The sequence below is a fragment of the Sus scrofa genome, chromosome 15, assembly GCF_054392235.1.
Source record: "Sus scrofa isolate SSC_HxYL_T2T_F1_AM1 chromosome 15, Sscrofa_HxYL_maternal_Yorkshire_Landrace_v2.0, whole genome shotgun sequence".
NCBI lineage: Eukaryota > Metazoa > Chordata > Mammalia > Artiodactyla > Suidae > Sus > Sus scrofa.
Genome location: NC_139397.1, coordinates 60,552,179 through 60,575,610, shown reverse-complemented (window position 1 = coordinate 60,575,610; position 23,432 = coordinate 60,552,179). Strand labels below are relative to the sequence as shown.

The 23,432-nt window shown below is 42.2% G+C and overlaps 1 protein-coding gene and 1 non-coding gene across 31 annotated transcripts in view; both read left to right on the top strand.

Moving 5' to 3' along the window:
• The window catches only part of LRP2BP (LRP2 binding protein), a 62,623-nt gene that overhangs the window by 29,992 nt on the left and 9,199 nt on the right, over nt 1-23,432 (top strand). For 11 of the 30 annotated variants that reach the window (XM_021074539.2, XM_084998020.1, XM_084998022.1 and 8 more), the window contains 5 exon segments: nt 10,079-10,221; nt 10,549-10,654; nt 11,635-11,858; nt 13,762-13,936; nt 21,027-21,139. In XM_021074539.2, the coding sequence (XP_020930198.1) occupies nt 10,079-10,221; nt 10,549-10,654; nt 11,635-11,858; nt 13,762-13,936; nt 21,027-21,092 (714 nt within the window). In that variant the 3' untranslated portion in view covers nt 21,093-21,139. 30 annotated transcript variants of the gene reach the window in all.
• Nucleotides 1,170-1,278, top strand: LOC146395869 (U6 spliceosomal RNA). Its single transcript, XR_014830678.1, has one exon. It is a non-coding gene; the product is annotated as a U6 spliceosomal RNA (small nuclear RNA).

The following is a 23,432-nucleotide window of genomic DNA, read 5'->3' as shown; positions in this document are numbered from 1 at the left end:
GTCTGTGAGTCAGCATTTGTTCTGCAAAGAAGTTCAGTCTGTCCTTTTTCAGATTCCACATGTCACTGAAAGCATTTGATGTTGGTGTTTCATTGTCTGGCTGATTTCACTTAGCATGATAATTTCTAGGTCCATCCATGTTGCAAAAAATGCCGGTATTTTGTTCCTTTTAATGGCTGAGTAATATCCCATTGTGTATATGTGCCATGTCTTCTTGATCCACTCTTCTGTCGATGGACATTTAGGTTGTTTCCATGTCTTGGCTATTGCAAATAGTGCTTCAATGAACATGGGAGTACATGTGTCTTTGCGAGTCATGGTTTTCTCTGGGTGGATGCCCAGGAGTGGGATTGCTGGATCAAATGGTAGTTCTATTTGTAGTTGTCTGAGGCATCTCCATACTGTTTTCCACAGTGGTTGCACCAATGTACAATCCCACCAAGGGTGTACTAGGGTTCCTGTTTCTCCACCCCCTCTCCAGCGCTTATTGTCTGTAGACTTTTTGATGATGGCCATTCTGGCTGGTGTAAGGTGGTGTCTCACAATGGTTTGATTTGCATTTCTCTAATGATGAGTGATGTTGAACATCTTTTCATGTGTTTTTTGGCCATCCATATGTCTTCTTTGGAGAACTGTCTGTTTAGATCTTCTGCCCATTTTTTCATGGGGTTGTTTGTTTTTTTGGTATTGAGCTGCAGATGGTGTTTATAAATTTTGGAGATTAATCCCTTGTCAGTTGATTCTTTGCAAAGATTTTCTCCCATTCTGTGGGTTGTCTTTTTGTTTTGTTTAGGGTTTCCTTTGCTGTGCAGAAACTTTTAAGTTTAATTAGGTCCCATTTTGGAGACCTTGACAAAATTATTTCCATGAAGTCATAAGGAACCAAGTTTGGAGGGGCTTGAGGAGATGCAGAGGGGAGGAAGCAGAGGTGAGGAAGTAGAGAAAGCATTGAGCTTTGTTATAGAGTGGAACAAATATATGTGCAGTAGCTGGAAGGGATCATGGACTCAGGGAGAGTTTTCTCCCAGATCACAGATATTACAGTATATTTGTAAGTTGATACATAAGATCTGGTAGAGAGGGAAAAATTGATGATGAATCAGGCAAATTGATAGATTTTGTGTTTCTTTCAATTCATTTTATTTTCTCAGTGCAATAAAAGTGAAGCCATGTGCTTGATGTGACCGCATGTATCCTAAAATTATAACAATTCAGAGAAAATGATCATAGCACCTAGGTAAAGATGACCCACAAATTCATGAACCGTTCCATATTTTGTAATAAAAATAACTTTAAAAAGGCAAAGCCATGAGCTGAGACCAAGGAGGGGAAGCAAGGAGGCAGCAGAAGTTTGAAGAGAAAGGAAAAATTTCGAAAGAGTATCTTCTCTTGGAGTTCCTGTTGTGGCTCAGCAGATTTAAGAACCCAACTAGTATCCATGAGGATTTGGGTTCATCCCTGGGTACATTTCAGTATTGTCACAAGCTGCAGTGTAGGTCACAGATGTGGCTCAGATCTGGCGTTCCTATGGCAGCTGCAGCTCTCTGATTCCACCCCTAGCCTGGAAACGTCCATATGCAGCAGATGCATCCATTAAAAAAAAAAAAAATCTTCTAGGTAGGTGGGGGAGATCATTGATGAAACAAATGACAATATTGATTGCGAGGGATGAGAACTCGCTCTGAAATTTGTAGTCACAAATTTTAGGAAGTACCTGTCCCTGAGGTTATGTTTTTCTTCAGCCACGTTCAGTGGCTTAAGTACAGCAGAGCAGATGGAGAAATAGGATATTTGCTACATGAGTGAGGGTCATGGAGGGAAAGAGGGACAAAGGAATGAGAATGGTGATGAAGGAATGGTGACAGATACAGAATAAGCTGATAATGTGGGAAGAACATGAAAGTGTAGAAAGACCAGGAAAATTGGTCGATTCAATGGATCGGCATATGGCAACTCCACAACAGAATGGCTTGACTGTAGTTATACATGGAGGCCAGAGGAGCAAAAAATAAGGTGGCCTCTGTAGGTCCCTTCAATTAACCCAAGTAAAGGGGCAAAGAGCAAATTCCTTTCATTTTTATCACTTCACTTATTCACTGAGTTGTTCTAGACACTAAATCGGTCCAGAGTCTAGTTGAACCAAATGTGCTTTGCATGGTAGACTTGTCTGTTTTTCGAAGGAGCATTCAAAAAACATTATTATCCCGTAGAGATAATAACCACACGTGGGCCTCAACATTTGGGGAAGCTACAGATGGAATTTGGAAATACTGCTGAGAAAAAAAACAAAGCAACCAATTTTTTGCTGAGATAAAATTTTGGTAAGGAGAAGTTCACCTGTTTTAGCTTTTCTTTCCACATCTCACCATCAGAATTCTGAAAAGGGAGTTCCTGTTGTGGCTCAGTGGTAACAAATCCAACTAGTATCCATGAGGATGTGGGTTCTATCCTTGGCCTTGCTCAGTGGGTTAAGGATCCGGCATTGCTGTGAGCTGTGGTGTAGGTTGCAGACACGGCTCAAATCTAGTGTTGCTATAGCTGTGGTATAGGCCAGCAGCTGCAGCTCTGATTCAACCCCTACCCTGGGAAATTCCGCCAGTGTGGCCCTAAAATGACAACATATATATTCTGAAAAGTTTTTTAAAACACTTTTTCAGCATAAGACAGTAATCATTTCAGTGACTTGAGCACAGTTTGCAGACTGTGGTTTGGTTTATGGAATTCATGGTCCACAGGCTCATCAGGCAGAGACACTGCCCCTCATTGATCAGTTTTCCAGACACTATTTTTACCTCTTACTTCTAACCACCCCCTAGATTCAACTTTATGTATTAAATGTAATCAGAAGGAAATTCCCTACAAGATTTTTTATGGCACTTGGTAAACTGATTCTAAAATTCATATAAAAGAGCAAACATGTAACCGTCAGGCCAATTTTAAAGAAGGAATAAAGATGGCAGGGGAGCTTACACTCCCAAAGACCCAAATATAGATCTGTAGTACTTAAAACAAGGTGGTATTTGTTCAGGAATAGACAACAGAGCAAAAGAACAAAATAGAGAGTCCAGAAACACACCAACACAGATATATGGGTATTTAGTATGCCATAAAATTGCTGTTTCAAATCTATGGGAAATGATGATGGGACTTTGATGACCATTTTAATTTATGAATTTTCTAGCTATATATTTGTTTTAGTAGTTGCTCTAGAGATTGCAATACACGTTTTTAACTTACCACAACTTAAATGACGTGAATATTCAATTACTTCGTGTAAAATGTAGGAACCTTGCACAAGTATGCTTTCAGTTACCCTCATCCCTGGTGCCATTTGTCATAGTATATATATGAAATGTACATGTTTTAAACCCCAAAATACAAAATAGTGTTGTGTTTTCCTTAGTTATATATCTTTTGGAAGAAATTAAGAGAAAAAATACTTAATACACACATATGTATAGTCGTGTCCTGTGTATCCTTTTATATTTGTACATATTTACCATTTCTGGGGCTCATCATTCCTTCCTATCCACCTGGGTTGCCATCTGGCTCCATATTCCTTTTCCTTTCAATCTGAAGAACTTCCTTTAAAGGGCATCTCTTGTACAGGGTGCAGGTGATGGGTTGTCTCAGATTTTGATGACCTGAAAATGTCATCAATCTACCTTCTTTCTTGATGAATTGTTTTGCTGGTTGAATTTTTTCTTTCCTCGCTTGAAAAGTGTCGTTCTAAAATCTTCTGGCCTTTATTTCTGTTCATGAGAGGTCAGTCTCTGGTTGTATTTTTCTTCCTTGTACATACTGTGCCATTTTCCCCTGACTACTTGCAAGATTTCTATGGTTTTCAGCAGTTTGACTGTGATGTGTGCCTAGGAGAGAGTTTTGTTTATCCCATTTGGGGTTCAGTGAATTTCAGGGATCCCTTTCAGTCGCAGTTTTCTAGTGTTACTCCTATTCCAGCTTATGTTTGCTTTGGGAAACTTCCCAATGCCTTTAAAAAGTTGTTCTTCATGTTTGGTCCAGATTGTGGGGGGTGGTTACACAAAAATTCTACAATCATTACACTGTAAGTTCTCTCTTACTGATCAGTTGGGGGAAAGAATGGTAGCCACCTACTTTACATGTTCACAAAAATAAATCCGTATGACCTGGGTCTCAGCAAAACAACTGTATTTTCTCATCTATTCCTACGCTGATTAGCCAGCAATAACACTTTGAGAGGGCTCTGAGGGGTAAGAGTTAGAATGGCATGTACAAAAATGTACTTGAATGTCAAATATTATTTTCTTTTTTGAAGTATTTTTTGAGGGTTTTGAAACCATGGGTTAAACGCATTTCATTTGCCGTCACTAATCAAGGTGGTTTTAAGACTCACATGTCAGCCAAGCAGCACTTAGCCTAAATAAGATGCTTGCCTGAGTTGCTTTCTAGGAACTTGGACTCAGCTGTGCCTGGTTAGGGCTAAGCTAGTTAGGACCACTGATCCTCCAACTGGGCATGTGCGAGTGTCTGTTGCTGGTGACCTTTTGAACCTGCAGAGGCCTGTAGCTTAGTTACACCTGCGCAGAGCAAAGATTACCAAGGATTTTATAGCACCTTTTCCAATCACCTTTCCCCACCCCGCCATGCTGCCCATACTGCCCACGCCTCCCACTGCCCTGCTGGTTATACCATAGATACCCTGGGCCGCTGGGCTGCCAGGAAGCTCATTTGAGATCTGTTCTCCCTTCTTCTGGCTTGGCTGCCTCGTGAATAAACCTTCTCTTTGCTGCAAACCTCAGTGGCTCAGCATTAGACTTGCTGTGCGTTTTGGCAAGACAAACCTGGTTCTGTAACAGATTTGGTGGACAGACTAGGTGGTAAGCCCAGGCGAAACTTTCGCCCATGGTTTGATGGCCTCTCGCAGGCACTGAGAACTGTGGACGAGCCAGAGTAGCTGCTTGGTCCGTTTGTTCCAGGAGCTGTCCTGGACATCCCCGGGAGGTGCCCCTGATCTTCTCTCTGGGCTTGGTTTCATTTTGTAGCAAAGAGATGAAAAAGAGCAGGACCACATAGTCCTTCCCCCGCCTCGTCCATGTTGAATGCTTGCCTTTGCAGAAAAATTTCGTCAAAGAATGAATCTAATCAGAGAAGTGAGAAAAATGCAGAAGCAGAGGGAAAAAAAGTCAAATAAGACCAAATAAAAAAAATTTAGTCATTAAATGAAGTCAAGGCACCTTTAATTCCTCCTCAAGGGCCATAGAAATATTCTGAGTCCTATCCTTTGAGCTCTTTTGTAGATACGGAACCCCTTCACCAGGTGGAAGAAGTTAGCTACATGATGTCAAGATTGTAGCCAGCGCTTAAGCTGCCACAATTGCAAGAACTGGCCTCAAAGAAATGGGAACAAACGGACCCTGGAACTAATTAAGCATCAGCTGTGCTCAAGACAACCAAGATGATGCTGATCAGACCACTGATGAAATGCATGGCCCATTTCAAGATGACCATCAGGAGTTCCCACTGTGGCATAGCAGATACGAATCCAACTAGTATTCATGAGGATGTGGATTCTATACCTGGCCTCACTCAGTGGCTTAAGGATCCAGCACTGCCTTGAGCTGTGGTAGAGGGCTCAGACGTGGCTCGGATCCCTTGTGGTACAGGCCGGCAGCTGCAGCTGCAGCGCTGATTCTCTAGTCTGAAAAATTCCATATGCAGCAGGTGCATCCCTAAAGACAAAAAAAAAAAAAAAAGACTCTCAGAGCTGACCATGCTATTTCTGCATTTAACCCCTCCCTCCACCTATACCCTCTCTAAAACTCTAAAATGTGATTGCCCACTGATTGTCAGTGGGGGGGGGGGGAGGCGAGTAGCCTCTGGACCTGAGTCTACCCACCCCCAGTTGCTGGCTTCAGGAATAAAGCAAGCTTTCCTTTCCATCAACCTTGCCTCTCAAGTATTGGCTTTTGAGTGGCAAATAGTTTGACCCCACTTGGCAGTTAACAGGTTTTTAGAGGTTTGGGGCTTTTAGGTTTAGAAAATGTCTTTGGGGTAAATTCATTAAAGAAAACATATCCTGAGTGGCTGATGGGTTGGAGACCCATCTGGTGGGATTTGGCAGATAATCTAAAAGGTTACAGCTGCTGAAATGCTGTGTATTTAGGTTAAAGGCCCAGAGCTCCAGTTTTTAGTGGTGGTTTGGTCTTATTTGTCCATGTCCACTCTGTGTCTGATTATGTCGATTGTCTTATTAATTATCTTAATTGTTAATTGGCTATTGGCGATTGAGCTGCTTGGTGATGGTAGTAAGGACTCTTATTTTTCATTGCTGTGACTACCTGGAAGCAAAACCCCCTCAAAATATGGGCAATGTTAATTCAATTCTCTCGCGGTCCTCTAGGCTGCATTCCACAAAATTAGCAGACTTGCAGTTATGAATCCATGGAAAAGAAGATGGCTATTTTTTTTAACCCTGCCTCGCCACAATATCCTCTAGACTCGAGGAAAATGGCCTGAAAATGAATCCTTAAATTATAATACAACTTTGGAAGTAGACTTACATTGTAAATGGGAAGAAAAATGGGATGAAATACTTTATGTACAGTCTCTTATGTCGTTGTATCAGAATAAATCTATGTGGGAAAAAAGGAAGCCCAACCTGTTTTGCTCGATTCTAATGAAAAGGGGGAGATCTTGCTATTAGCGGAAGCGCTCCTCCACCCTTACATGTGATGCGGCTGCTCGTCCACTGTCAGCACCTGAACCGCAGCCTCAGGCTTCCCACCCACCCGACTCCTGCCAGTCTCTGAAGATGGGGATGATCATTCCTCCTACCTGCCAGGGGGCTACACAAATGCAGGTAGGCAAGTCCCCGTGGTGGGTGTGAATGCTGAGACCGGGCAGGTGATAGCTCTGGGTCCATTCCCCCACTTCCACTTTAGATTTACCTAATTGGAAGAATAATATGACAACTTAAGGAAGGACCAAGAAGAATGGAAGATCTTTTCTGTTTTCACAACTCTACTTGGGCAGATGTTCAAAATTTATTAAATATGGAGTTCCCGTTGTGGCTCAGTGGTTAATGAACCCACCTAGTAACCATGAGGTTGTGGGTTCGATCCCTGGCCTTGCTCAATGGGTTAAGGATCCGGCGTTGCTGTGAGCTGTGGTGTAGATCGCAGATGTGGTTCGGATCCAACGTGGCTATGGCACAGGCCAGCAGTTGTAGCTCCAATTAGACCCCTAGCCTGGGAACCTCCATATGCCGCGGGTGTGGCCCTAAAAACAAACAAACAAAAAAAGACAAAAACCCAACCAAATAAAAAACACAAAATTTATTAAATACTCTCTTCACTTCAGAAGAAGGTAGAAAGGCATTGGATGAAACCTTGGGAGGAGGCAGATCTACTTCACACAGAAACCCCCGGCAACCTGGTAAAGGCCACTGCAAGCGTGGCTATACCAACTGCGGAGCCTACTGGGGATGGGAATGCTGGAGACGGGCCCAAACTTGACCATTAAGATTGCATTCTTTGAGTTCCCATCGTGGTTCAGCGGAAATGAATCTGACTAGCAGCCATGAGGACGCCGGTTCAATCCCTGGCCTTGCTCAGTGGGTTAAGGATCCAGCGTTGCCATGAGCTTTGCTGTAGGTCACAGACGTGGCTCGGGTCTGGTGTTGTCTATGGCATACTCCAATTCGACCCTGAGCCTGGGAACCTCCATATGCCATGGTGCAGCCCTAAAAAGACAAAAGATTGCATTCTTGCAGGATTGCATATAGGGATCCCAAGACAAAGAAGCCTCAATAAAGTACAGGAGATAAAGCAGAATTTCCAGAAAGAGACTTCAAAGCCTGGATGAACCTTCCAAGGATCCTGATGGGAAAGAGAAACCACGCTGCAGAAGCAGCACTGCACTGGTTCCAAACCCGACACTGACTTCTCCCAGTGGGCAAGCGAGCCCCTAGCAGATCTCAAGTGGCTTTTCAGGAAAAAGCCTCGGGAAAGAAATGAAGGTAAATGACTTGTGGCAGTGGTGGCTTTGGGAAAGTAACATTCCTCAAAAAGCAACCTAACTTCTGATATTACCAAAATAAACTCTTTTCTTTTGTTATGCCTTCTTTGTTTTTAACTTTCCAGGCTTAGAAGGACAATTCAGTAATTTAGGATTTCTCAAACGTTGGCACAAGTAGGTAATTTCTTGAGCTTTTGGATTTGTCATGCCAAACCTTTGTATGTGGATCATGCTGACCCTTGAGTGTGCTTGTCCTTAATTTTCAACCATCCGTAACCTCACTACTTTCAGATGTTACATATCAAATTAGGCTAATCAACAGAATTTGGTGGTTTTTTTCTTCGACTAAGCCAAAATTTTGGGTCTTCTCATGTCCTCAGATTTAAAAAAAAAAAAAAGAGTTCCCATCATGGCTTAGCAGAAACGAATCTATCATCCATTAGGACGTAGTTTCGATCCCTGGCCTCGCTCAGTGGATCCTGTGTTGCAGTGGCTGTGGTGTAGGCCGGTAGCTACAGCTCCGATTCAACCCCTAACCTGGCCACCTTCATATGCCGCCGGTGCTGCCCTAAAAAGACAAAAAAAAAAAAAACAAAAACCTTTTTTTAATTTAAAACAAAACAAAACAAAAAACTCTGGCATCGACCCTGTCAAGGTTGTATTTGGTGAAGATATTGCAGGAAACCACACTTATTTTTTCCAGCCTGTGTCCCTTCCATATTATCTAAGTGTTTCAGTCAAACTTAAAATGACCAAGGCACTCCAAGAGATTAAAAAAATAAGACACTGATGCATGGCTGGCCAATGTGCCAGGTAAAAATTCCTAAAATAGGGTCTAAACTTGAGCACATCTGGCATTCTCCATGCCCCCACAGGGTATATATTTGTCTATAGCTTTATCACCAATCTTGGGCCTGTAGATGCCTGACAGCTTGGTGGGATTTGGGATTAAAACGTTAGCCTGAAATTGGAAACAAGAGAATATTCTCACGTGAGTGCTAAATAGTTTTGATTCCTCTACCCTGTTAGGCCTGTGCCCCGCATCAGCAGGAAGTGGGCAGAGTGGTCCTCACCCCCCTCCTTGTGGAGAGAGGAAAGATGGAACTGAGACAGGACCACCGACCTTCCAACCGGACACGCACGAGTGTCTATTGCTTGGTGACTTTCTGAACGTGCAGAGGCCTGTACCTTAGTGACACCAGCGCAGAGACAATTACCCGAGGATTCCGGCACCTTTTCCCAGCCACTATCTCCCCAACCCGGCTCCCCCCTCCCCTTGCTGCTTTCTTCGTTTTCCCATAAATACCCCAATCCCTTGCCTTGAAGAGGTGGATTGGAGATTTGCTCTCCCATCTCCTACTTGGCTGCCTTGCAAGCTCGTTGCTGCAAACCTCGGTGTCTTGGCCTCTTGGCTTGCTGTTTATTGGGCACAAGGAAATTGGCTTTGGTAAATTGTTTGCGTCCAGGTTTGGGGGGAGTGGGGAGAGGGGGAGCTTTTATTGCTGGTGGTTAGATTGTCTTTGTTTCGTGACTATGCACATGTCAGATGAAGATGATTGTGTGAGATGTAAATGGATCACAAGTCACGCTAGTGAAAGCGCTTGAAGAGAGAAGACAGTATTTGGGGCTCATACATGTCCTGTGAGGCGTATCCATGGGAAAGTTACTGGCAATTCTTTACATTCTAAGAACTGTGCCACTTGGGATAAGGGCCATGAAGAGAGAAGGAGAAAGAGCTGTGGTGTAGGCCAGTGGCTACAGCTCCGATTCGACCCCTAGCCTGGGAACCTCCATATGCCTCAGGTGCGGCCCTAAAAAGACAAAAGCCAAAAAGAAAAAAAAGAGACATAATGCGATTCTGGAAGCTATAAAAGGAGGGAATGCTGACTCAGGAGATGGACTTTTACTTATTTCTCACCCTGCAGAAGCTGGGACAACCACACTGGTTAGGTATAGATTCGACATTAGACATCATGTCAGTGGGTGAACATAAGGCTTTACAGCATTACTGGGGAAAAGAACTTAGTTTGAATAAAACTAAACTAGGACTTTTTTGTTTTGTTCTTTTCCTTCATGGAAGGAAAAGGGAGTGGAATATATGAAGAAAATTGTCGATTCTCCATGTCCCAAAGCAAGACACTTACAGTTTGCAGCAGCTTACAACCTGGGAAGAGCTTATTATGAAGGAAAAGGCGTTAAACGATCAGATGAGGAAGCTGAAAGGTAATCTGACCTGAGAATGAGATTTTGTTTTAATCAAAGGCTGAAACAGGAGTTCTCGTTGTGGCTCAGGGATAATGAACCTGACTAGTATCCATGAGGTTGTGGGTTCGATTCCTGGCCTTGCTCAGTGGGTTAGGAATCTGGCGTTGCCGTGAGCTGTGGTGTAGGTCGCAGATGAGGCTTGGATCCCGCATTGCTGTGGCTGTGGTATAGGCCGGCAGCTATAGCTCTGATTTGACCCCTAGCCTGGGAACCTCCATATGCTGTGGGTGTGGCCCTAAAAAGAAAAGCTGAAATGAAGAATAACTGCCTTGCCCTCTTTTTTAGATTGTGGCTTTTTGCTGCCGATAATGGAAATCCAAAAGCTAGTGTGAAGGCTCAAAGTATCCTAGGATTGTATTATTCAACAAAGGAACCCAAAGAGTTAGAGAAGGTAACAGTGATCTATTTGTTTAAATCCCAGCATCCTGTGTAGACTGACATTTGTTTCACCATTCTGTGAATGGAGGGTGGTGAGAGGGGGCGGTCAGACGCATCTGGTTTTTTACACCGTTTGGTATCAAAGCCTGAAACTACTGTGGGGGAAAAAGGTATCTAGTCTTAAATAGCTCTTATTTCTTTCAAGTGTAAAGAAAGCTTACATTCTAGGCTCTCCAAGCTCATATCACCCTTTTCTCAACTATGAATGCTGCCTTCCGCGCTTTTGTAAAAAAAAAGGAGCTCACAGACGTGAGCATTTTGTAGGCTATAAAAGCACACCTACCAAATATGCTACCGTACTAGATAAAGAAGAAGGGAGAAGCTGTACAGTCTCTTTGACCATCAACGATGGCAGCCCTCTCCAAGGAATCCCACAGAGGGAAGGGAAGGAGGAGGCGTTAAGGGCAGACTGGTAAGAGGCACCTAACCCCAAGACCCTTGTCAAGTCACTGAGCAGCTACCTGGAAATCAGTTCTAACTCACTGCACTGTCGCTGAGTGCTAACCAAATGTGCTCAGGCCACGTGCAGGTTTCTCTCCTGGGTTGTCTCCCATCTCAATGAAGCTGCAAGGGGATCTAACGTGGTAGCTGTTTCGCAGCATCAGCCGCTCCCCTCTCCTTGCTGGGCCTCATTGCAAAGCCTTGCAGACGCTTGGTTCCCATTTTCCATGTTCTTGATCCCTACTGTGGAAAATCTGAACCCTGGGATCCATCAGCTGAACTCTCAGCGGTGCCCCTGCGAGGCACTATGGGCAGACAACAGGCTGGCTCCCCCACTGCACCCCACCCCACATCCCCTCAGGCTGTGAAACCGGTGCTGGTCTGACAGATGTTCAAGGGGCTAGAACCATGTCCTGGAGGTGAGCTGATAGTACCAGCTTATACATTCCCTTAGAATTCCAGCTTGTACTACGGACTTGTGTTTTTCCTCAGGCATTTTATTGGCACTCAGAAGCTTGTGGCAATGGAAACCTGGAGTCCCAGGGTGCGCTTGGGCTCATGTACTTTTACGGACAAGGCATCCGTCAGGACACGGAGGCTGCCCTGCATTGCTTGAGGGAAGCAGCGGAGCGTGGAAATGTCTATGCTCAAGGGAACCTCGTGGAGTATTACTACAAGATGAAGTTCTTCACAAAGTGTGTTGCATTTTCCAAAAGGTGAATAAGCTGGATAAAAGTATTTATGAAAACTTCCTATAGATATTCTGTGCCAGGTCTATTCAAAAGAATTTGCTGTGGTATTGGAATGATGGCTGTCACCACTTGAAAAGTGGCCAGTGCTACTGAGGACTGAACTCCTAAGTGTCACTGGGATTTAAACAGCCACACATGGCTAGTGGCTACCATTGGATAGTCCATCTCTGCTGCTAGTCTGCAGGAGTTCAGTGCTATTTGCTCTATATACCAGCTGCATGACCTTAAACAAGTTTAATTTGGGGGGACAGCAGTTGTTTTGTAATCCTGCAGAAAAATTATCTTTAAAAAGTAGTGTATAGAAAGTGTTTAACATAGCTTGGCACATCAGATATATTAAACTTTTTCTTCCTACACCCTCAGCCAAAGGTTCTATAACTGCACAACTGCAATATAGTTTGAGGACTGTAAAATGATATGGTGAAGAGAGACTCCCAGACTAACATAAAGTACATGGAAATTTTCCTCTGAGTCCATGAACTCACCTCCATTTATCCACAAGGTACAAATGCAACATACAAGGAGAAACAGAACTGGATGTCCTCTAGAAGGGCTGCAAGGCTATGCTGTTCTGTCTCCCTCCCAAGAATGCCCCTCTGACAGAGCCCACTGGAGGATGAAGGAATTTTACCCTCTCCTCCCCAACATCTTGGTCTCCAGATAGCAGCTATCTTGCAGGTGTGGTTTCCATTGTCCCAAATCTTGACTGCTCCTCTGGTTACAAGCAAGACATCAAATAGTTCTTTAAAAATTTTTGGGGAGTTCCCGTTGTAGCGCAGTGGTTAACGAATCCGACTAGAAACCATGAGGTTGAGGGTTCGACCCCTGGCCTTGCTCAGTGGGTTAAGGATCTGGCGTTGCTATGAGCTGTGGTGTAGGTCGAAGACGTGGCTCGGATCCCGCGTTGCTGTGGCTCTGGCGTAGGCCGGTGGCAACAGCTCCGATTAGACCCGTGGCCTGGGAACCTCCATATGCCACGGCAGCGGCCCAAGAAATAGCAAAAAGACCAAAAAAAAAAAAAAAAACAAAAAACAAACTTTGGAACTTTCCGTTGTTGTCCATGGTCCCATTTTCCATTTTCCATTTGACATGGAGCTCACTCATTTTCACGGAATTCTCCATATCTGTGTCTGGTTTATAAAGAATGCCTTTTTTTTTTTTTTTTTTTTTTTTTTTTTTTTTTTTTTTTTTGCTGTTTCTTTGGGCCGCGGGATATGGAGGTTCCCAGGCTAGGGGTTGAATCGGAGCTGTAGCCACCGGCCTACGCCAGAGCCACAGCAACGAAGGATCCGAGCCGCGTCTGCAACCTACACCACAGCTCACGGCAATGCAGGATCGTTAACCCACTGAGCAAGGCCAGTGATCGAACCCGAAACCTCACGGTTCCTAGTCGGATTCGTTAACCACTGCGCCACGACGGGAACTCCCAAGAATGCCTTTTTATTGCTCATTAACATACAGAAGTACAAGTTTCTTAATGTGTTTTCTAGTCCTGTGTGACAAACGTTCAAATTCAAGGTTGATGTTTAAATAGCCAAAGAAATAGAAAAGTGCTTTTTTTCGCCACTGTTTAAATCTGCAAGGTGCTAAGAGTGCTTGTACTAATTTAAACTTAATGTTTTCTAGTGATCATTAAGCCTGAGGAATGTAACCCCAAGGAGGCTGAAAAGTAATGACTGCTGTTCATTCCTCTTCCCCTGGTATTAACTGAAGGTTATATTTACTCTTCACCACACAGCAAACTTAAGTTCTCAAACTGGGAGAAAGAAGAGGGAAATCACTTGGGGCACGAGGATGATTTCTGGGCATGTTTATAAAAATGTGAACTGTAACCAATACCATTTTTAATTTCACAACTGGGTAACAGGATTGCTGACTACGATGAGGTTCACGACATCCCCATGATAGCCCAGCTCACGGACTGTCTGCCAGAATTCATCAGCAAAGGCATGGCCATGGCATCTTTCTACCATGCCCGGTGTCTGCAGCTTGGCCTGGGCATCACCAAAGATGAAGCAACAGCTAAACACTACTATTCTAAAGTAAGCCTGACAATAAATATAAATGGACTCAATAGGAACGTCTAGGCTTTTGGTTGGAGACTTGGACATCTTTATAAATTAATATTTTTTCATATTTATTGTGCAGATAACCTCTGTCTACCAAGAGGTTGTCAGACGTGCAGCCTATGTACAGAAAATTCTGTCATTTTTTAGCATAATGAAGCTCAGATGGTAAAATTTCTACTTTGATGCAAATTATTCTATTTCACTGTCTTCAGCCAAAGGCCCAGCACCAAGACCCTTCTGTCTTCATTCCAGTATAGTAGAGTACATATCCTTAAGGTTTTGGTATTTTGTTTTGTTTTGGGGCCAGGAAGTTCCCAGGCTAGGGATCTACTCAGAGCTACAGCTGCTAGCCTACACCACAGCCACAGCAATGTGGGATTTGAGCCTCATCTGTGACTAACACAGCAGCTTGTGGTAATGCCGAATACTTAACCCCCTGAGGGAGGCCTGGGATCGAACCCATACTAGTTGGGTTCATTACCACTGAGCCACAACGAGAATTCCCTCCTTAAAGTTTTTTTTTTGGTTTTTTTTTTGTCTTTTGTCTTTTCATTGTTGTTGTTGTTACTATTTCTTGGGCCACTCCCGTGGCATATGGAGGTTCCCAGGCCAGGGGTTGAATCAGAGCTGTAGCCACCAGCCTAGGCCAGAGCCACAGCAATGCGGGATCCGAGCCGCATCTGCAACATACACCACAGCTCACGGCAACGCCAGATCCTTAACCCACTGAGCAAGGCCAGGGACCGAACCCACAACCTCATGGTTCCTAGTCGGATTCGTTAACCACTGCGCCACGACGGGAACTCCCCCTCCTTAAAGTTTTTTAATACGTGGGTGGATATTCATGAGTTTGGGGTAATCGGTTAAAATAAGCCTTTTCATGTTTTAAGCCTGTGATCAATTTATTTATACCCCAAATGTATTTCACATATAAAACCAGCTGTTAAAAGTACAGGGGGAGTGTGAAAGGGAATCATTAGGAATAGTAACTGCAAGTTCTTTAAAAAAATAAAATAAAAAGGTTGTACACCTTAGGTCCATGACTTGCATGAAGTCCAAATTAAAATCACATCATAAAAATCTGTGTGGTGCACAAACTGCTCAGCTGGAGCAGGGGAACAAGGCAAGGAACAATTTTCAAAGTCCCCTGCCTGAATCAGATTGCATTACAGTAGTAGTTCTCAAGTTTATTTGCATATAAAAACCACATGGGGAATCTCTTAAGAATTTCAAAGTCTGGGCCTTATTTCAGAACAATTAAATCACCATCTCCCAGAGTGAGACACAAGCAGATTTTAGCTCCAATGTGTAGACAATTTTGGAACCTTATTTTGTTGGAAGTTAACATTTTCAGAGTATTAAACCCACACCCACACAAATATAGAAGCACAGAACAAAAATACAGCTGACCTTCGAGGTATTTACATTACACCATTCTAATAGTCTTTTAAAAATCTCAATTTCTCTGTTTTATACCAATTTCCAAAGAAAGTTCATTCTAGATTTTATGCTACCTTCGTATCCTTTCCAAACAGACATAAGCAGAGAATTCTGGGTAAAAAAAAATCCTGAAATGTGGTATATGTTCATGCTAAATAAAATAGCATCATAAACAGGACTGCAATCTTAGAACTATTTGCCTTGTGATAGGAGATACACAGCCCTATTTGTCAATTTCAGCCACTGGATTTTATGGAAGATACTTCCTCTAAGTTTTTTCCAGTTTAAGAGTAAACCAGGTCCAGGGGATTAAGATGACAGAATGGAAGGACTGGAGCTCAACGTCCCTCCTAAAAACAACAAAATTTACAACCAAATACTGAGCAATCTTCAACCAAATGGGCTGGAAACTTTCAAAAAGATATCCTACTCCAGAAGACAAGGAGGAGGCCACATCAAGAGGTAGGAGGGGTGATTACATGACTTAAGCAACCCCATACCTCCCGGGGAGGGGAGGGGGAAGCCCCACAGACTGGAAAGTAACTGTTTCACAGAGACTCACCTACAGAAGTGAGAGTTGTGAGCCCCACATCAAACTCTCACGTGTGGCGATCTGGCACTGGAAGAAAGAGCCCCCAGAACACCTGGCATTGAAGGCAGGATTTGTGCGCAAGAGCTCCACGGGACTGGGGGAAATGGAGACCCCATTCTTAAAAGGCACACACAGACTTTCACATGCACTGGGTCCCAGGGCAAAGCAAAGTCTCCATAGGAATCTGAGTCAGACCTGACTGCAGTTCTTGGAGGAACTCCTGGGAAAGCAGGGGTGAATGTAGCTTGTTGTAAGGGAAGGACATTGGAAGCAAAGCTCTAGGGAATATTCAGCAGTGCCTTTCTCTGGAGGTGGCCATTTTGAGAAAATCTGGCCCCACCCGTCAGTCAGTGGTAAGAAGCCCCAGGGCAAACAACAACCCTGGTGGGATCACAGCCCCGCCCCTCAGTAAACAGGCTACCTAAAGACCCCTCAAGCACACAGTGCCTCTAATCTCATCCAGAGACAAAGCCTCACCTACCAGAGGGATTAGAATCAGCTCCACCTATCAGTGGGCAGGCATCAGTTCCTTCCATCAGAAAGCCTACAGCAAGCCCCTGTACCAACTTTCAGCCACAAGGGGTACAGATACCAGAATTAAGAGAGGCTACAACTCTATTATCTGTAAAAAGGTCACCATACCAAAAACCTATAAAAAATGAAAAGCTAGAGAACTATAACTCAGATGAGGGAGAAAGAAAAAAAACCCACAAAACAGCTAAGTGAGGAGGAGATTCTTAGCCTCCAGGAAAAAGACTTTAGACAGCTGATGCTGAAGATGATGCAAGACACTGGAAATAAACTGGAAGCAAAGATGGATAACTTACAGGAAACACTGAGCAAAGAGATACAAGATATAAACTTAAATAAGAAGAGATGCAAAATACAATAACTGAAATAAAAAAATTCACTAGAAGCAGCCAACAGAATACAGGAGGCAGAAGTACGAATAAGCGAGGTGAAGGACAGATTAGTGGAAATTACGAATGTGGAACAGAAAAGAGAAAAAAGATTGAAAAGAAATGAAGAGAGTCTCAGAGAACTCTGGGACAACATAAAATGCACCAACATCCATCTTATAGGGGTTCCAAAAGGAGAAGAGAGAGAGAAGGGGACAGAAAAAATATTTGAAGAGATAACTAGCCGAAAATGTCCCTAACATGGGAAAGGAACCACTCGCTCCAATCCAGGAAGCACAACGAGTACCATATAAAATAAACCAAAGGAGGAATACGCCAAGACACATATTAAACTGACCAAAATTAAAGACAAAGAGAAAATACTGAAAGCAGCTAGGGAAAAGAAACAACATACAAGGGAACCCTGATAAGGTTCTTGGCAGATGTTTCAGCAGAAACTCTGCAGGCCAGAAGGGAGTGGCATGACATACATTACGTGATGAAAGGAAAAAACCTCCAACCAAGATTACTCTACCCAGCAAGGCTCTCATTCAGATGTGAAGGAGAAATCAAAAGCTTCACAGATAAGCAAAAGCTAAGAGAATTCAGCAACACTAAACCAGCTTTACAACAAATACTAAAGGAACTTCTCTAGGCAGAAAAGAAAAGGCTGCAACCAGAAACAAAAATACCACAAATGACAAGGCTCACCAGTGAAGGATACAAAATCATCCACGCACAATTATGCCACCAAAATCAGAAATCGTGAGAAGAGGAGGGTACACATGCAGGACAGTGGAGATGCACTTGCAATTAAGAGACCAACAACTTAAAACAATCTCATATATATATAAACACTTATGTCAAAACTTCAGAATAACGGCAAACCAAAAATCTACAATTAAAACACAAAGAAACAAGAAAAATCAACTCAAATACAACACTAAAGATAGTCATCAAACCAGAAGAGGAGAGAACAAGAAAAGAAGGGAAGAAAAAAGAGCAACACAATCCAAAGCAATTAATAAAATGGAAATAAGAACATAACATGTCAATAATTACCTTACATGTTAATGGAATACATGCCCCAACCAAAAGACATAGACTGGCTGAATGGATACAAAAACAAGATCCATATATATGCTGTCTTCAAGAGACCCATTTCACTTCTAGGGACACATACAAATCAAAAGTGAGAGGATGGAAGAAAATATTCCATGCAAACAGGAATCAAAAGAAACCTGGAATAGCAATACTCATATCAGACAAAATAGACTTTAAAATGAAGAATATTTTAAGGGACAAGGAAGGTCACTACATAATGATCAAAAGATCACTCCAAGAAGAAGATATAAGAACTGTAAATATCTACGCACCCAACATAGGTTCACCACAATATATAAGGCAACTGCTAACAACCTTAAAAGGACAAATCAACAATAACACAATCACAGTAGGGGACATTAACACCCCACTTACAGCAATGGACAGATCATCCAGACTGAAAATCAATAAGGAAACAAAGGCCCTGAATGAAGCATTAGACCAGATGGACTTCATAGATATTTATAGGGCATACCAACCAAAAGCAACAGAATACACATTCTTCTCAAGTGCACATGGAACATTCTCTAAGATTGATCACATCCTGGGCTACAAATCCAGCCTCAGTAACTTTTAAGAAAATTGAAATCATATCAAGCATCTTTTCCGACCACAATGCTATACAACTGGAAATCAACAGGAAAAATCTACAAAAAACACAAACACATGGAGACTAAACAACATGCTCCTAAACAACCAATGGGTCACTGAAGAAATCAAAGAGGAAATTTAAAAATACCTAGAAGCAAATGACAACAAAGATACGACACTCCAAAACCTATGGGATGCAGCAAAAGCCATTCTAAGAGGAAAGTTTATAGCAATACAAGCCCACCTCAAGAAACAAGAAAAAGCTCAAATAAACAAGCTAACTTTACATCTAAAGCAGCTCAAGAGAGAACAGACAAGACCTAAAGTTAGTAGAAGGAAAGAAATCATATGTTTAACATCACTCATTATTGAGAAACGCAAATCAAAACCATTGTGAGATACCACCTTATACCAGCCAGAATGGCCATCATCAAAAAGTCTACAAACAATAAAGTACTGGAGAGGATGTGGAGAAAAAGGAACCCTATTACACTGTGGGTGGAATTGTAAATTGGTGCAACCACTGTGGAAAACAGTATGGAGATTCCTCAGAAAACTAAACATAGAACTACCATTTGACCCAGCAATCCCACTCCTGGGCATCTACCCAGAGAAAACCATGACTCGGAAAGACACATGTACTCCAGTGTGCATTGCAGCACTATTTGCAATAGCCAAGACATGGAAACAACCTAAATGTCCATCAACCAAGGAGTGGATCAAGAAGAGGTGGTACATATACACAATGGAATATTACTCAGCCATTAAAAGGAATGAAACACCGGCATTTTTAGCAACACGGATGGACATAGAAATTATCATGCTAAGTTTATCATGCTAAGTGAAGTCAGCCAGACAATGAGACTCCAACATCAAATGCTTTCACTGACATGTGGAATCTGAAAAAGGACAGACTGAACTTCTCTGCAGAACAGATGCTGACTCACAGACTTTGAAAAACTTATGGTTTCCAGAGGAGACAGTTTGGGGGGTTGGGGGATGTGCTTGGGTTGTGGGATGGAAATCCTGTGAAATTGGATTGTGATGATCATTGTACAACTATAAATGTAATAAATTCATTGAGTAATAAAAAAAAAGTAAAACAGTGCAGTGTCTGGAATCATGTCAGGTGAGGCACAATAAGAGACGCTGAGTGTTTCACTCAGAGGAAAAGGACATGAAGGGCTCCTGATGGTGGCCTTCTCCAGATGAACGGGAGGAGACCTACAGCACCTGGCAGCGTGTGATGGGGAAGGTAAGGCCACAGATGAAGAGGTCCTGGGCCTAAAGTCGGGAGACACAGGCCTGGTCTTAGGTCTGCCACTGTCAGGCTGCACAAGTGCCCTCTCCTCTGCCCCTCTGTCCTCAGGAAACCATCAATGTATGTCCTCCTAGGACGGTCAACAATTCTAAAGTGTGCGTTAGGGTGGGGGGAATAGTAGACTTTAGCTTAAAACAAAGGATCTTCTTTAAAAACCTGTTTAGGAAATAAAAAACAAAAGTTCTACCTATAAAGGGGTGACTTCTTGCCACTAGAAGCAACCATGCAAGTATCTAGTGACCAACTGTCAAGAGTACCAATTTCTGCATGGAGCGAGGTTTGGATGAGGTAAGTTGTTTCAAATTCTTGATGTTCTATGTTATGCACCTTATCACTAGGAATAAAGAAACCATGTATTTTTAAATATAATTTTATACATGTTGCTATTTTTTTATGGCTGCACCCACAGCATATGGAAGTTCCCCAAGCAGGGACTTTGGCAATAGCTTTGGCAATGCTGGATCCTTTAACCCACCACCAGGGGTCCAACCTGAGCCACCTCAGAGACCTAAGCTGCTGCAATTGGATTCCTAACCCACTGTGCCACAGGGGAAACTCCCCCTATATATGCTGCTATTTACATGATGAGTTTCAGGCAAATGTTAATGCTTTCTATTTTACTTGTTTTAATAATTCATAACAGGTGTTCCCATTGTGGCTCAGTGGGATAAGGACCTGACATTGTCTCCATGAGGATGCAGGTTTGATCCCTGGCCTTGCTCAGTGGGTTAAGGATCTGGCATTGTCACAAGCTGTGGCACAGGTTGCATGCAGATGTAGCTTGTATCTAGTGTTGTGGTGACTGTGGCGTTGGCCTCAGCTGTGGCTCCAATTTAACTCCTGGCCACAGGTGTGACCATAAAAAGGGAAAAAAAAGAATTAGTAAGAGAAGACTATCACTGTAAATCCATTTTTTGGCACTGAATTTTCTCTCTCAAATGATAATAGCATGGTTATTTTTAGTATGATCTATTATGCATAGGCTAACTTGAACTTCCATTATTTAGAAATCAGAATAGAAATGTAACTAAGAAATTCCCTTAATTCACTGTACTCTGTTTCTTAAAAACAAATGTTTCAACAATTCAAAATATATCTAAATTTTTCTTTTTTAAGGCTTGTCGTCTGAATCCTGCATTGGCAGATGAACTTCACACTTTACTAATTCGTCAAAGAATTTAGACCTCAATGCATTTCAACAAAGATCATCAAGTCTAACACCTTGGAACGTATGTATTTTTATAATGGCTATGTTTGTTTCCTGTTTCCCATGTTGCATTATCCTGGGTATCATACCATGTTACCTTCATTCTTTTTTTTGGCTATTTTAGGGCCGAACCCGAGGCATATATATGGAGGTTCCCAGGTTAGGGGTTGAATCAGAACTGTAGCCACTGGCCTACATCACAGCCACAGCAACTCAGGATCCGAGCCGTGTCTTCAACCTACACAACAGCTCACAGCAACGCCAGATCCTTAACCCACTGAGTGAGGCCAGGGGTCGAACCTACATCCTCATGGATCCCAGTTGGGTTCATTAACCACTGAGCCACCAAGGGAACTCCGCATTCTTTTATTTAATCTTTATTTTACATTGTTGTATTAATTGCAAGTGTACAGCAAAGTGATTCCATTATACATACACCTACTTTTTCAGATTCTTTTCCCTTTTAGGTTATTACAGAATATTTGTGTGAAGTTCCCTGTGCTGTAACAGTAGGTCCTTGTTAATTACCTACTTTATATATAGTAGAGTGTATATGCTAATCCCAAACTCCTAATTTCTCTCTCCTTCCCACGTTTCCCCTTTGATGACCATAGGTTTTCGAAGTTTGTGAGTCTATTTCTGTTTTGTAAATAAGCTCATTTGTATCATTATTTAAGATTCCAGATATAAATGATATTTTTCTGTCAGTATGATAATCTCTAGGTCCATCCATGTCGCTGCAAGTGGCATTATTTCACGTATATTGCCGGATCATATGGTAGTTCTAGTCTTAGTTTTTCAGGGACATCCATCCTGTTCTCCATAGTGGTTGTACTAATTTACAATCCCACCAACGGTGTAGAAGGATTCCTTTTTCTCCATACCCTCTCCAGTATCTGTGCGTAGACTTTTCGATGGCCATTCTGACTGGTATGAGGTGAATACCTCATTATAGTTTTGATTTGCATTTCTCTAATAGTTAATGACATCAATCATCTTTTCATGTGCTTTTTGGCCATCTGCATGTCTTCTTTGGAGAAATGTCTACTTAAATATTCTGCCCATTTTTTTTTTATATTAGAGGTGCATGAAATGTTCATGTATTTTAGAGATTAATCCCTTGTCAGTTGTTTTGTTTGCAAATGTTTTCTCCCATCCTGTGTGGTTGTCTTTTCATTTTATTTATGGTTTCCTTTGCTGTGCAAAAGCTTTTAAGTTTAATTAGGTCCCATTTGTTTATTTTTGTTCTTATTTTCATTCCTCAAGGAGACGGATCCAAAAGGATATTGCTGCAATTTATGCCAAAGAATGTTCTGCCTATGTTTTCTTCAAAGAGTTTTACAGTATCCAGCCTTACATGGCATTTTGAGGTGTTTGTGTGTGTGTGTGTGTGTGTGTGTATAATGTTAGAGAATGTTCTAATTTCATTCTTTTAAATGTAACTGTCTAATTTTCCCAGCACCACTTATTTGAAGAGACTGTTGCTTTTTCTCCATTACATATTCTTGCCTCCTTTGTCATAGATAAATTGACCATAGGTGTGTGGGTTATTTCTTCGATATTTTGTTCCATTGATCTATGTGTCTGGTTTTGTACCAGTACCATACTCTTAATGACTGTAGCTTTGCAGTATAGCCTAAAATCAGGGAGCCTGATTCCTCCAGCTTTGTTTTTCTCTCATGATTGCTATGGCTATTTCCGATCTTTTGTGTTTCCATACAGATTTTTTAAATTTTGGTTATTTCCCACCATGGCGCAGCAGAAACAAATCCAACTAGGAATCATGAGGTGTTTGGGTTCAATCCCTGGCCTTGCTCAGTGGTTTAAGGATCTGTTGTTGCCATGAGCTGTGGTGTAGGTCACAGACATGACTCAGATCTGGCGTTGCTGTGGCTGTGGCATAGGCCAGCAGCTGTAGCTATGAGTAGACCTAGCCCGGGAACCTTCATATGCCGAGGGTGTAGCCCTAAAAAGCAAAAAAATAAAAAATAAAAAAAATTGTTCTAGTCCTGTGAAAACTGCCATTGGTAATTTGGTAGAGATTGCATTGAATCTATAGATTGCCTTGGGTACTGTAGTCATTCTGACATTATTGATTCTTCCAATCCAAGAGCTTGGTGAATCTTTCCATCTGTTTGTGTCATTTTTTATTTCTTTCATCAGCATCTTTTAGTTTTCACAGTACAGGTCTTTTGTCCCTTAAGTTTATTCCTTGGTATTTTATTCTTTATTGATGTGATGGTAAATAGGATTGTTTAATTTCTCTTTCTGGTTTTTCATTGTTAGTGTGTAGGAATGTAAAAGATCTATTTGTA